This window comes from Ahaetulla prasina, chromosome 6 (genome assembly GCF_028640845.1).
Source record: "Ahaetulla prasina isolate Xishuangbanna chromosome 6, ASM2864084v1, whole genome shotgun sequence".
In the NCBI taxonomy this organism is placed as follows: domain Eukaryota; kingdom Metazoa; phylum Chordata; class Lepidosauria; order Squamata; family Colubridae; genus Ahaetulla; species Ahaetulla prasina.
In genome coordinates this window covers 61,484,697-61,498,151 of record NC_080544.1, presented here as the reverse complement: position 1 = coordinate 61,498,151, position 13,455 = coordinate 61,484,697, and the positions used below count along the sequence as shown (strand labels likewise).

The window sequence follows — 13,455 nt, the reverse complement described above, 5'->3', positions numbered from 1 at the left end:
TCAAAATCAACTATTACAAAGAAAGCAGTCTCATACTGCTCTCCTCTTTAAAAGACACATTGTATTCCTAAAACAATATCAGAATATCAGATTTGTTTCAAAACATAGTTAAGAATACATACAACTTAGGGGCTTTTGGTTAAGCAGTTGGGAGCAGCCTTGAAATTTGCAAGAAATAATGATGTATTATTGATGCATTTGGAGGGATGCCAGTGTAGGATCTTTAAATTAATCAATTTGGGGATTATTTCACTTGGATAATTAAAAGTAAGACTATAGCCCAAGTCCTATAACTTGAATTCTTTATAACTACAGTATGGTGAAGAGGCCTGAGGCACTGGAAATGAGGTCCTAAAATAGCTGATAGAGAGGTAATTGTTCATCAGATCTCCAGATTTTTCACGAAATAACTTTTATATTTTACAGATCCAAGTAAAAACCTGGTACATTTTCTACAAACGGGGCTTGTTCCACAGAACTGTACAATAAACTCCACACTTGTACCCCTACAACACTAAGCCTTAGTCATCTGTATAACCTGCTGCAGTAAAAGGTCACCAACCAACATCTAAAATTCCAGTACAATACAAAACTTGATTTTAAACATTTTTTACACACACACATACTCACATTCTCTCTCTCTCTCAAATCCACACACACATAGTCCTTAGTCTTCTGGGCTGGGAGTAAAGGGAGAACTCACCCTTCATATACCGTCTCTAAAAGCAGAGGCTGCCATAAATGATGTTCAGAGTTTGTTTCTGTTGTGCAGGTGCAAACAACACCATCAACAGATATGCCATATCTCTACAAAAATTCTGGTTTTAGGTTTAACATACATGATAAAAATGCCCCAATTTTCCTCCTACAGACTTAACTTCTGAAGCATTGCACTTGGCTATTCCTTAACCTGCCATGAAAATCAGCAAGGAAAACAAGGCAAACATTTCTTGCAAAATTTTACAAGAACGTCCAGTTATTAGAAATGGGAGGAAACAAAGATTTTCTTACAAAAAACCATATTTTCCCACTTCAACCTATGATCAGTTGGGATTTTGGTCATACAAATGTCTGTTCAGCAGAAAATTGAACATGCTAATGGGTAAACACTGATTCCATTTTTTCTACAGGCGAAATGCTCCCAAATACTACTCAAAGCTACACCAAAGGCGCCTATTAGAGCAGTCTGACTTTAATGGACCACTTAGGGAACTAAAGCAAGATACAGCCACAGGATGAACCACCTTGGAAAAAACAAGTAAGATGAAATCTTATAACAAAAGTTTAACATTAAAAAGGTGCACCTGAATATTACAACTAAGTTTACAAAACCTACAATAAGATAAAATATAGATATATTTATATCTTTTGAATATTCAGCAGCGTTTTGTTTATTTTTGAGAGGCTTCTGAAATTTTAAAAAGGGACAACTAATTTTAAACATGCTTCACAAAACAATAATGGCTATTTTATATTGCAATTACCAAAGTAATGCAATTAGTGCTTTAAAAATAACCTACTTTTTCTTTTCTTTTTCTTTTCTTTTTAAAAACAGAGACCTTTTGAGGAAATATGGTTGTTCCAAAGCTTCTGGGTTTTTTTTTTTTTACCTGAATAGAAAGTGATCACAGATAATAAGTGTTACATTTCAAAGCTTTGTAGATAAGAATCTTACAATCTTCAGGTCCCAAGACTTAAATCTGAGAAAATTGTTTGGTTGTTTAATTCATTTTCTAACCAAAGCAATAAGAATACACAACTATCACTATCTATTTACAGTTCTCAACCTATGGTCTGAAATGACATACAATTAGTTCTCTTCTAAACTGCAGCATTAAAGGGTAGGCACACCATTTTTCTGCTGCACGATTGTCATCCACTTAATGATACAAATTGAAAATATTAAGTAAGCAAAATGAGCACACCAAATACAACAACAGATTTTACGGAACTCAATCCATACATCACTTAAATAAAAACAGTCACAAAAGGTTAAACCTCAGACAGCTAAAGTCTATGCAAGTGTTACACTTCTAGCTTGCAGCAAACCCTCTCCCACACTTTCAATAGCAGATGAAACCACAAATTTAAAACAGTGCATTTTTATTGCAATCTCCAGTGAAACTGGATTATATTGCAGAGTTTCTATACTACTACAGGGCTTTAAACAGATGTCTGTACTGAGATGGCATCTAGGACAGCTAAGGAACTCTGCTTTTTGAGTATGGAAATACATTAAGCAATTTAAAAAAAGTACATTAACAGTAGTACAAAGTATATATGGGCTAGAAGCCCAATCTCTCTCAAGAATGAGAAGTGCATATTTAACATGACAGCAATGGTGTGCCTAACCTCTGCTTCCCAGGAATCCACTGTATTCAGTCAACAAATCAAGAAGGCCCACAATTAATTGCCCCAAATTCAAGCAGCAGTCCTGGGGTTACTTAGGCCATCTTCTTATGAATCATAGCATCCACTTTCAGTCATCAGGACAAAAACTAACCATGAACAGTGCTTAATGTCATCTTACATATAAATCCCATTACCTCTTTTGGTTGTGCAAAGCAGAATGGAGTCCTATCAATCTTTTGCACAGCTATGATCAATTGTCTCTCTACCTGAAGAACCATTAAGTCTAATTCAGTGAAGCTGCAGATCCAGAAAGCTTTACTTAAAGCTTAAAATATAAGAATGAAAAGATGCTAACTAAAAAGGTTGAATTGTGGATTAGGAGTGCTTCAGATGATTTACCTATGTGTGTGCTACTCCACTATTAAATCAATAGTGGATAAAACAAAAACAAAATGTCAGGAGATGCAAGAACATTTCCTGTTACTGGCAACTTTAGTATTTAAAAAGGAAACACCCATTGGGTGTTCAACCCTGACAGCGTTATAGCTAGATAAGATGCTCAGCCTAAACCAGACCAGAATGATCTGATCATAGGTTTTATTAAAATTTGTAAAAATTTCTTCCCTGAACATTATAACATAGATCCTTCATTTATACAACTATTTAGTCAGACTACTAAGGTTGTAATATTTAGAAATTAGTGAATTTATGAGGGTTTTTGTTTGTTTGCCCAAGAATATAGTAAACTGTTATATGTATTTCTGACCCCCAGAAAGGTATGTTTTAACTAATTGTTGGAAACACACAGTCTAGTGAACTCAGGATCAAATCTACGAAAAGCATATTGGTCACAAAAAACCATATTCTTGTTAAAATGAGGAATACCCTAGTGTATCATCCAGTGTACCCTGATTCTCCTAGAATACAAGGAGTTTGTTGAGATAAGGCTACATCCTCAAGCAGGCAAGTCCAACCCTCACCTTTATAAAAGAATGAATAAAATTACAATGAAAATAGTGTTCCAAAGAAATTAACCAAAGCATTTTGCAGGTAGTGTACGTATGTAAAGATTCCCCCGTCCCATTCCCACCCGCTTCACCAGGTGAACACTAAGCAGATTGCAAACAACTAAAAAAAAAAACCTCCCGAATTTAAAACAAAATGGCTCCTATTAGATCCAATAACAAACCAGCCCCAAATCTCTGAATTCCAACAGACCAATTATTATTTTAAAAAATTCTTTCCAACCAACTGGATGGATCCAAGGGAACAAAAAGAGAAAATCTAAGTATAATCCAATAATCCAGTTTTGTTTTCAAATTCTGGTATTAAGAGCTCAAGAAAGGGATTATTATTATTATTATTTAAAAGGCCATATGAAAAAAGCAAACCCAGTAAAATAACTGAAAGTCCATGCAGGCTCAAGAGGCAAGCAGTCCACTTCCATGTCTGCATTTTTGTGAGGTAACTCAATTCTCTATAAAATATTAGAGAAACATGCAAAAGGCCAAAAAACAAAACAAAACAAAACACAAAAGGCTCTAAGCCATACTGAGCCAGAAAATTTACAAATATGCAACATTCAGAGCACCCTTTTCCCGTGCCCTCACAAGTCTCTGCTGAATTGCAATGGAACGTGTTCTGCACCCAGTGATTGAAGAGGAGTTAGGTACACACAGCTGGAGTTGAACAATGCCATAGTGCTCACCCAGTTTATTATGTAATTGGCACTCTACAACATCCCTAATCATCCTTTGACTCATTTGCACTGTGTGCTGCCTCTCCCTGGGGATCTATCTCAAGCTTTACAGAGACATCCTGTCCCTCCGAACGCATTAATTTCATTTTTTTCTTTGGAGGGTTTTTCAAAGTGCCCAGCCTCTCTTTCACTTTATACTCCAGGGTGCTGTGGGGAATCCCATAAATACTCTGAGCTTTGGAAACGCTCATTTTCCCATTCATCACCACAGAAATTGCTTCCTCCAATATCTCACTGTTGTATTGTCTGTATCTGCCTCTTTTCTTCCGAGGTTGCTTAGAGCCAGGATCACCCTCCTGATCAGAGGTGGAATATGGCTGTCCAGAGGTAGATTGCTCAGCATCTGAGCCCCAGGAATCTGGTCCAGGATCCAGCAAGCTCCTCCTATTTTGTTTCGGAAGGATAGCCCTTAACTTTTTACTAAGCGCGCTCTCCGTTTGTGAACCCATCACCAAAGAGCTATAGCTATACTGGTCACCAGAACGGGATTCCCATGAAAGGTCCATGCCTCGAACTTGTGGTATCTTTAAATCCACAGGAGTTGAATGGCTCATGTCCTTTTTCCCATCCTGTTTAGTTTGAAGTGCCATTTTTTGAAAAGCAGAGTTTTCTGTAAGAAAAGGAAGGTCACTGATGTTGTGGAGTGCACCATTTCCCCTGAATTTCATTCGGGTAAAGTTGAATTCGTAGTGTGGTTTTGCCCAAGAAGCCTCCCTGGATAGTATCATGTGCTGTCCGTGATTCTGCAACCCAGATGGCCCATGGCTGGCAGCGGTAGCATGCTGGTTTCTGCTCAGCAGTTCTTCACTTATCTGCAGTGATCGAGCCAATGGAACTTTGAGAGATGTGGAGTGGCCAGACCCTTCCCTCGTTCCATCCTGCCAGCTTCTTGGGGGTACCCCATCACCACTCCGAAGTCCCTCTGCATGGTGCTGGCTGGGTCTCCCAGGTCGCCTAATTGGATGGAAGGAAACTGATGTGAGCAGGACTTGCACAGGTAGGGAGGAATGGGTGAGGGGGCCACTCCTTTATTAGAAGGCCTTGCTTGGGTAACATCACTTTTGTGGTTTTATTATTTTTTTAAAGTCTCAGCAGTCAGTTTTTAAAAATGTTCAAAAAACAAAGAGAAGCTTTTTGGGCAAAGAAAAATGAAACCTGTCAGCTGGTCTTTGGTTGGGTTCACAAAATCTTGGAGCAGAAAAGACTTCGCGCAAGTGTCTGAAAATAGCATCTTAATTATAGATTAGAAAGGAATAATCACCAGAGTCTATTCACGACTGTATTACTAGTGTGACGTTACCACTAAACAAGTACAGTAATAAAAGAGTAAGCCAAGTGACAAATTGCAGCAACTTCAACACACATTCATACACATCAGCCATCTGCACTTTTTATAAAAAGTGAAAACGATATGGATTCACACTATGCATGCTTGTTGCTGCTGCAGCATCAAAACTGTTCAGCAGAATTCAAATCATTTTGTTCCCATTAAACACAAAAACAAAAATAATGAAGAGCTCACAAATTTATTACTAATGTTCAGACTTCATTTATTTTTAAAAATTGACATCATGAGTTACAAAAACATTAACCTCATTTTTTTCTTTATGCCAAGTCATGAAGAAACAGTTTCTATTTCAAAACTACAGTACTCAGCAGTCTATGCACCTTGCAACTTTACTAATTCAATAGATTAGGAATTAATCTATTTTAATGTTATCCAGTTTAATCAGACTATTAAAAACCCATAAATTTACAATGTATTCTAACCAATAGTCCCCCAAAGCATATGTTAACACATTCCTCTTTGTTGTTTCCATTAGGACAATCATAATGCAAGTTTTCCCATTTTGCAACTAGAAAGATATGAGAGCACAGAATGGACAAAGAACATATTAAAAAGTTTTTAGGGATTCTAATCCTTTAGGCATCTGTTTTCAATATTAGAATCCAAAATTAACATTTTGTTTTGATAACAGGTGTTATTCATTGTTTCTGAACAAAACAGCCCTGTAGTTTATATTTCTGATAAGACATTTAACATGTGCTGAATATTTCTACTAGTCTGATAAAAGTGAACCATTGTCCAGGGAACATTGATTAAGAAAACAAATGTTCAATGGCATTAAACTTAACAGTACAAACATAAACAAAGATAAACGGTACTGTTTGACAACACTTAATGCCAACTTCTTTATATAAGACACAGCAAAATATGCTGATCTTTTGAAGATGATCTTCAACTTTCCATGTGGTATGTAATGTTTAAAACAAATTTCAGAAATTTATGCTAAATTGTTCAGAAAATGAACAGATGTAGTCAGATATTCTTCTTTAAGAAACTTTAGGATTTTTGGAGCTTAGATATCACGAGACTTAATCCATGTAGTGAGTGATTTAAATACTTCATTTTGCAATTAAAATCAGTGGCTGCCAACAATGCTATTTTATGTAGAAGTCCAACTAATTATAACAACATATTTACATGGTTAAACTAAGCCTGCAGAAAATATTTTTATGTAGTTTATCCTTACTCTTATATCTACTATAGCCCTTACAATGCCATTCTGTATCTCTTTACTTCTAAATGATTTATATCCGCAGACATAGCTAAGAATTCAGAACCAACAGGACTACACAAGCTTTTTCAAGAGAAGTCTTTCCCAGCATAGAGTTAGAATAGTATAGTAAGTGCTTTTATTCAGTATTTTATTTTGAAAACATCCTCAATACAAGTATTTACAAATCTGCCTTGACCTAATGAATCGTAAGAAACTAGTGCAATGCTAGTACTGTGTTATAATAATGGTTATTTCTCCTCTGCCTATATCTTTTAACAAATTTTGTACAATTCGTCACCCACTAGTTTGCTTTGGCACCCTTGTCCAAATACTGTGTTCATTAATATTAAGCATTCTTGATTGGTTTGTGTTAAAAGTAGAAACTATCAGCTATTAACATTTCAATCTATTAAAAAATGAGGCCTGGCTCAGTTATTCAGCCAACCTCATGCAGTCTGTTATAGGAGTCTGCAGAGCTTTTAGAGGCCTAATAACCCAAACTGACAGAACCATCAACAACATGGTTGTAGATAGCTGCTAAGGATCAAAGGTCCAACCTTCATTTCAGACTCAAAAGAATTGTAGAGTTGAAAGGGACTACAAGGATCACTTCTCTGCAGTGTGCAGTAAAAACAATTAAACTTCCTATGACAGGCGATTTAAACTCACTGACATGTTTCCTCTCAACAAGGTTTTCAATAGCAGATAAACTAAGGTAGGTATTGTCTTTGTACCCGGGATAATGCATTATGATGAATGGTTACTACATTGTTTTCAGTCTATATCACTGTTTTGAAAACATGAAAACTTTGTAGTAGTCATATTAATTGTGAAAAGCAGAATCCACTACTCCAAAGATGATAGCAGGAAATCTATCTGAAGATCCTCTAAAAATTGCAGCAGGTCTTCTATGCACAGTTCATATGTATAAATGATCTATATAGGAAGTTCTTGTCTTAAGACCACAATTAGAACCAGAATTTCTGTTGCTAAGCAAGGTGATTGTTAAATGAGCCATGTCAGATTTTACAACCTAAAAAAGCCATGGTTGTTAACCAAAATTGCAGTTGTTAAGTAAATCTCATGGTTCTTAAGTGAATCAAGCAGTTGTTATATTAATCTGGCTTCTGCTATTGGTTTTGCTTGTTAGAAGCTATCTGGGAAGGTCACAAATGATGATTATGTGACTTTATGACATAATAATCATTGCCAAGTGTCTAAATTTTGGTCAAGTGATTGGGGGATGCTGCAACAGTCATAAGTGTGAGGATCAGCCATAAGTCTCTTTTTTCAGTGCTACTGTAATTTCAAACAGTCATTTTGGTTGTAAGCTGAGGACTACTTGTATTTAGGAGTGCTCTAACTGCAATAATAATATATACTTTATAGAGTTGCTATGATAATATAAATGTACATAGGTTTTAAATGGAACCTAAGTAATTTGTACAGTTTCAAGTCAAAGTGCAGGTTCACACAAGTAGTGCCTCACACAATTCTTGGTAGTTTTTAAACATAATAATGGCCTAAGTGCTTTTGCATCAAGTCTGTGGGTGTTAATCATTGGATATAAATTTAGACTTTAAAAACTGAAAAACCCTATGTCTATATTCAACAGAAAGACTGATTATTTCTCTTGAATTTATAGTTGAACATTGGAAATAAGAAACTTTCTAAGTTAATTAATAATCCAAAAAGTTAAAAACTCAACCTATCAAAAATAGTTGACTTCAATTATATCCCCAAACATTAGGTGTGAGCAAAAATATTAAGAATTTCTCTTACCCATTCCCAGGAGTAGCAGAGCAGCCAGGTGAATGGCTCAAGGAGGCGTTGCCTGCACAAGGACTTTTCTTAGTGGACAGATCAAGCACTCCGTCTGCAACAACATGAGTGTAATTTGAGAATGGGAAAGAATGGGAAAACCAAACACATATTTGAAAACTTATTAAGGTCGTAACTTGTTAATCTAGGTTCAATTCAATGACTCTTCCTGAACTTCGCATTAAAGTATTTTAGCACATCAATAAGTATTTTTATTTATATTGTTTATAACATATTCCTAAGTTTAGCAAAAAAAAAATAAAAAAAAATCCCAAAGCAAAATCTTCCAATATTTTTGCTAGCAAAGATGAAAAACTTTTCAATTAGTATAAATATTTCTAGCCAAAAATGTTAATATTGCAAGGTCTACATCAGCAGGTTATATCCTAGAAAGATGTGGAAATATTTTGAGATTTTAGACATGGAGAGTGGCTAAACATTTCTTCTCCATATGATTTTCAATTAAAATTACTTAGAAGCATAGAATCATAGGTTTAAAAAGAACCTTGGAGAAGTTCTAGTCCGACTTGCCAAGGGCAGGAATCCTCGGACCATCTTAGACAAATGGCTGTCAAACCAGTGATGGAGCACCCATGCTGCTGTTCCATTACTTAACAGCTCTCATAGTCAGGAAATTCCTCCTTATCTCTGTAAAGTTTCACTTATTGGTTTCTGTCCTCCCCTTGGGCAGTATGGAGAATAAATCCGTATTTTTTTTCCCCGTGACAGCCCTACAAATATAGAAATACTGCTGTTATGTCTACTCTTCATCTTTTCTTATTCAAGCTAAATATAGTCAATTATTTTAATCATTCTTATGATTTAGCTTCCAAGACGTTCACCAGGAGGTTGCTCTTTTCTGTACTCTTTCCAGTTTCTCAGCATCCTTTTTTTTTATTGTAGCAACCAAAACTGGGTATAATATTCCAAAGTGGTCTGATGTAGCATAGAGCAGAACTATCACTTTCTGCAATTTTGGCATTGAATTTATGTTGATACAGCCCAAGACTGAATTCACTCTTGGTAGCTGCAGTGGTTCATATTTAATATGGTCTTTCTCACAGGTACAACTGCTGAGCCAGGAACCATTTATCTTGTATCTCTATATTCTGCATTTTCTATCTAAATTCAGAACACTACGTTTCTTACTACTGAACTGCATTTTGTTGGTTCAATGTTCAAGTCTATCAAGATCCTTTTGAATGCTGAGTTTGTCTTTTAAGGCATTGGCAATCCTTCGCTGACCCCAAATTTGTGATATCTGTAAATTTACTGAGCATCACTACTAAATCCTCTTCTGAGTAATTTATAAATATTTTGAAGAGCACTTGATCCATGATAGAACCTTGAAGTCTTATTGCATTCCTTACTCCACCTACATCGGCTACAGTTGTTCAATCAATTGCAAATTCATTTAGTAGTGGGACCACCTATCCCACATTGTTCTATTTTATTATGAAGGTGGCTCTCATCAACTTCCCTGAATGTCCTACTGAAGTCTAGATACATTATATTCATAGCATTCTCTTGATCTATGGATTTAGTCACTTTGTCGAAAGAAAAAAACCCCCACTATGATTTGTTTAACATAGCCTTTGTTTAATGAAATGATGGTTATAGAAATCACATTGCTTCTTTCTAAGTGCTTGCAAATCCACTGCTTCATTCTTTTTTCTAGGATTTTCCCAAGTAGTCAAACACACTTCTCTAAACTAACTCCATGGAAAATCTCCTGGGAACACAAAGTTAAGAATAATAACTTTTAGGAAATGCATAACTTTGTTAACAAATACCCTTTTACAAACAACTCTAAAGAAGCAATAAGAGGGAAATAATAATTGTCTGAGTAATGAATCTCTACATCCACTCAAAATTCATACTCTTATTACCGTAGTTATAAATGTCCACATCTAAGATTATGTTTGCAAGTTTTGCTTTGTGAAATAGAGTAAAAATTCAAGCTTTTCATTTTCTAACAATTCAGATCAAAATTGTTGCTATGCTAAGTGACATTCACACTATCTTTAGCACACTAATGAAGAAGCTTATTGCAGATCTTTTCTTACATAGCTAAGTAAAACTCACAAACTTTTATACTGTCAATGTGTTCTGATTTAATAATTATTCAAACAATAGGTAGTTAAAAGAAACTCACATCATCTTAGCAATACATACTTTGCCTCTCACATCTGCAAATGGGGTGGGTGACTACTAAGTAGGCAATGACTTTTCAAGACTTTTCAAGGGCCTCTGGTGGCTCATCAGGCTAATGCAGCCTGTTATTAACAGCAACTGCCTGCAATATTGCAGGTTCAAGTCCCACCAGGCCCAAGGTTGACTCAGCCTTCCATCCTTTATAAGGTAGGTAAAATGAGGACCCAGATTGTTGGGGGGCAATAAGTTGACTTTGTATATAGTATACAATTGGATGAAGACTATTGCCTGACATAGTGTAAGCCGCCCTGAGTCTTCGGAGAAGGGCGGGATATAAATGCAAATTAAAAAAAAAAAAAAAGACCTCATTACTTGTAGGGGTTTCATTCCAGCCTATCCATAGATAGCAAAACAATGAATAACAAAACCTTGAAAAACAATCTCTGTGCATGCACAAAAGGCCATCCTCAATTTTGTACATGTGAAAAACACAAAAAAAACCTCAAAAACAGAACCACATGTCAAACTTAAAGGTACATGCAATATTTTTTAGTGAATAATGGGTTTTTTTACCGTTCACGTAACTGCAGGAATTGAAACAATGGATAATGAGGTCCATTTATATTTGTTAATATCACCAATGGTCAATTAAAATCTTGAGTTTCTCTACCAAGGAAAAGCAACAGTACATTGCTCTTAACATTCTTTCTTATCACTTTTCCTGGAACAGGTGGCCCTACTTAGTCACTCATGTCCTTCTCGCCACAAAGCTGTAATCTTCTAATGTGCTCTACATTGAGCTGCCATTCAAGTCTACCTGGAAGATTCAGCTATTACAATACACAGCAGTCTAGGCAATTAAGGAAGCAGTAAACTTTGCCTGTAGCACACCATTAAAACAGGAGCTAAGAAGGCTGCCAGTTGCTGGACATATTGCAATAACTGAATCTTCTAGGTAAGGGCAGCCTAGTGCAATTCAAAGTCCTGTCTACCACTTTTAAAGCCCTCTGTGCTCAGGGCTTCGATATCTTTGCGACAAGTTTCTTCAGGTAGAATAGGCCTGACCACTAAGCACTTATAGGAAAAGTATTTGTGGAGAGTCCCATCATTGCAGGAGGGCAACTTCAGGGACTGGAGGTTCACTTCTTCTCAGTAATGGCTTTGGAACACTGTATCACCAGATATGCAACCATCCATGCCTTGCAAAATTTTCAGAGAGCTATAAAAATGCAGTTCTTCAGGAAAGCATTTAGGAATGTGTATGACCAAGCTATATCCAAACTGTGTCACAGATTAATTAAAAAAGTAAATTCATACAATTTTAAGGTTACGATATTTCTACTGTAAGCTACTCAGCGTTTCTGAGAATTGGGTGGATATACTGTAAATTGTAACACAAACACAAAGTCCACTTCTCTGTCACTCTCCTTCAACCTAAACTCAGCCTAAAAACTGAAGCTTTTCATTATGTCCTTTCTCAAGTTCAGTGCACATTCACTTGCATCTTGCTCTCAATCTAATCCAATACTCAGGAAATAAAACCTGTCTTTATTTTTATCAATCTTCACAATATTGGATTGTAATACTTGTTCTTCACATGTCTCCACCCTTGCTATTTCTGCTTCTTTCTGGTGTTTTATTTAGCCATTTCTGGAATTTAAAAAATAGTATTCCTTAACTAGACTAGGACTAGGAAACCATAAGTAGGAAACCTCTTACTTATGAAATTTCAAGCAAGGGTTTTCTCAATCTAGATAGTTTGAAAGAACAACATTGCTTCAACTACCTTGCACCTTTTCCCCAAAGTAAAAATAGAAGATGAGGTGATTGTCAGCTTTCTTGTTTTCATTAGCATACATGCTGGCAAGACTATGCCTTGAAGGAATGATATTGAACCATAGTTTCTGACATGCAAACTGTCATAGGGCTCAATCTCTGACCCTTCTTTAATATCATTGTGAGATCAGCGGAAGAGATCAAGGTGCCTAGAGGCTGGAGGGGGAGAAACAGATTCAGGCTGAGTCCTCGCAAGACCAAGCAACTGTGGGTATTTGTGGCTATCGTGGAAAGGTGACTTTCCATCTTAGTTCTGAATGGCATTGCACTTTGCTAGTCAAGCAATTCAGAAGATTTTCTAGACTCAGAGTTCCTACTTGGAAAAGCAATTGATAACTGTGATCAGGAAAGTGTTTACACAGATTCATCTTGTACATCAATTGCATCAGTTTCTGGATCAAGAGGGCCTTGAACAGTCATTCAAACTCTGATTACCTGACATGTGGACTATCTCAATGCTCTCTATGGGGAGATGCCACTGAAGACCCAATTGGAAGCTGCAGTTGGTTCAGAATGTGATAGAATGGGGAACTATGGGCATGCCACAGTAAGTCCATGTAATCCATCTGCTTTCTCAGATATCCTGGTTACAAGTAGGCTTCAGAATACAATTCAAGGTGTTAGTTATTATCTATAAAGCTATTCAGTGGCATAGCGTCTATCATCTGTCTCCTTTTGGGTGTCTGCCAATTGTGTTCAATTTGGTAATGTTGGCATGCATTAGATTCGATTGATTAAACAATGTCATCATAGGATCCAGGAAGTGAGCCTTTTCTGTTGCAGTGCATACCATCTGGAATAGCATCTTTCCAGGGATCTATGGCCCCTAAGATATGTACTCTTCCAAACTGTTTCACATCGAAGACGTGTTATGAATTTGGGCACCACACAAATTTTATAAAGAAATAAATAAATAAAAATTGTTTACATGCCCAATTTGTCATAAAAATAAAGTTTTACTTTTAAAAGGAT

At 36.2% G+C, this 13,455-nt stretch overlaps 1 protein-coding gene across 1 annotated transcript in view; it reads right to left on the bottom strand.

Moving 5' to 3' along the window:
• Positions 1-13,455, bottom strand: part of LCOR (ligand dependent nuclear receptor corepressor) — a 62,903-nt gene that overhangs the window by 33,254 nt on the left and 16,194 nt on the right. The window contains exons 5-8 of the mRNA XM_058189121.1: positions 8,455-8,548; positions 4,098-5,065; positions 2,504-2,677; positions 1,521-1,590 (exon numbers count right to left, since the gene is read on the bottom strand). Coding sequence (XP_058045104.1) covers positions 1,521-1,590; positions 2,504-2,677; positions 4,098-5,065; positions 8,455-8,548 — 1,306 coding nt within the window. The remainder of the gene's footprint in view (positions 1-1,520; positions 1,591-2,503; positions 2,678-4,097; positions 5,066-8,454; positions 8,549-13,455) is intronic.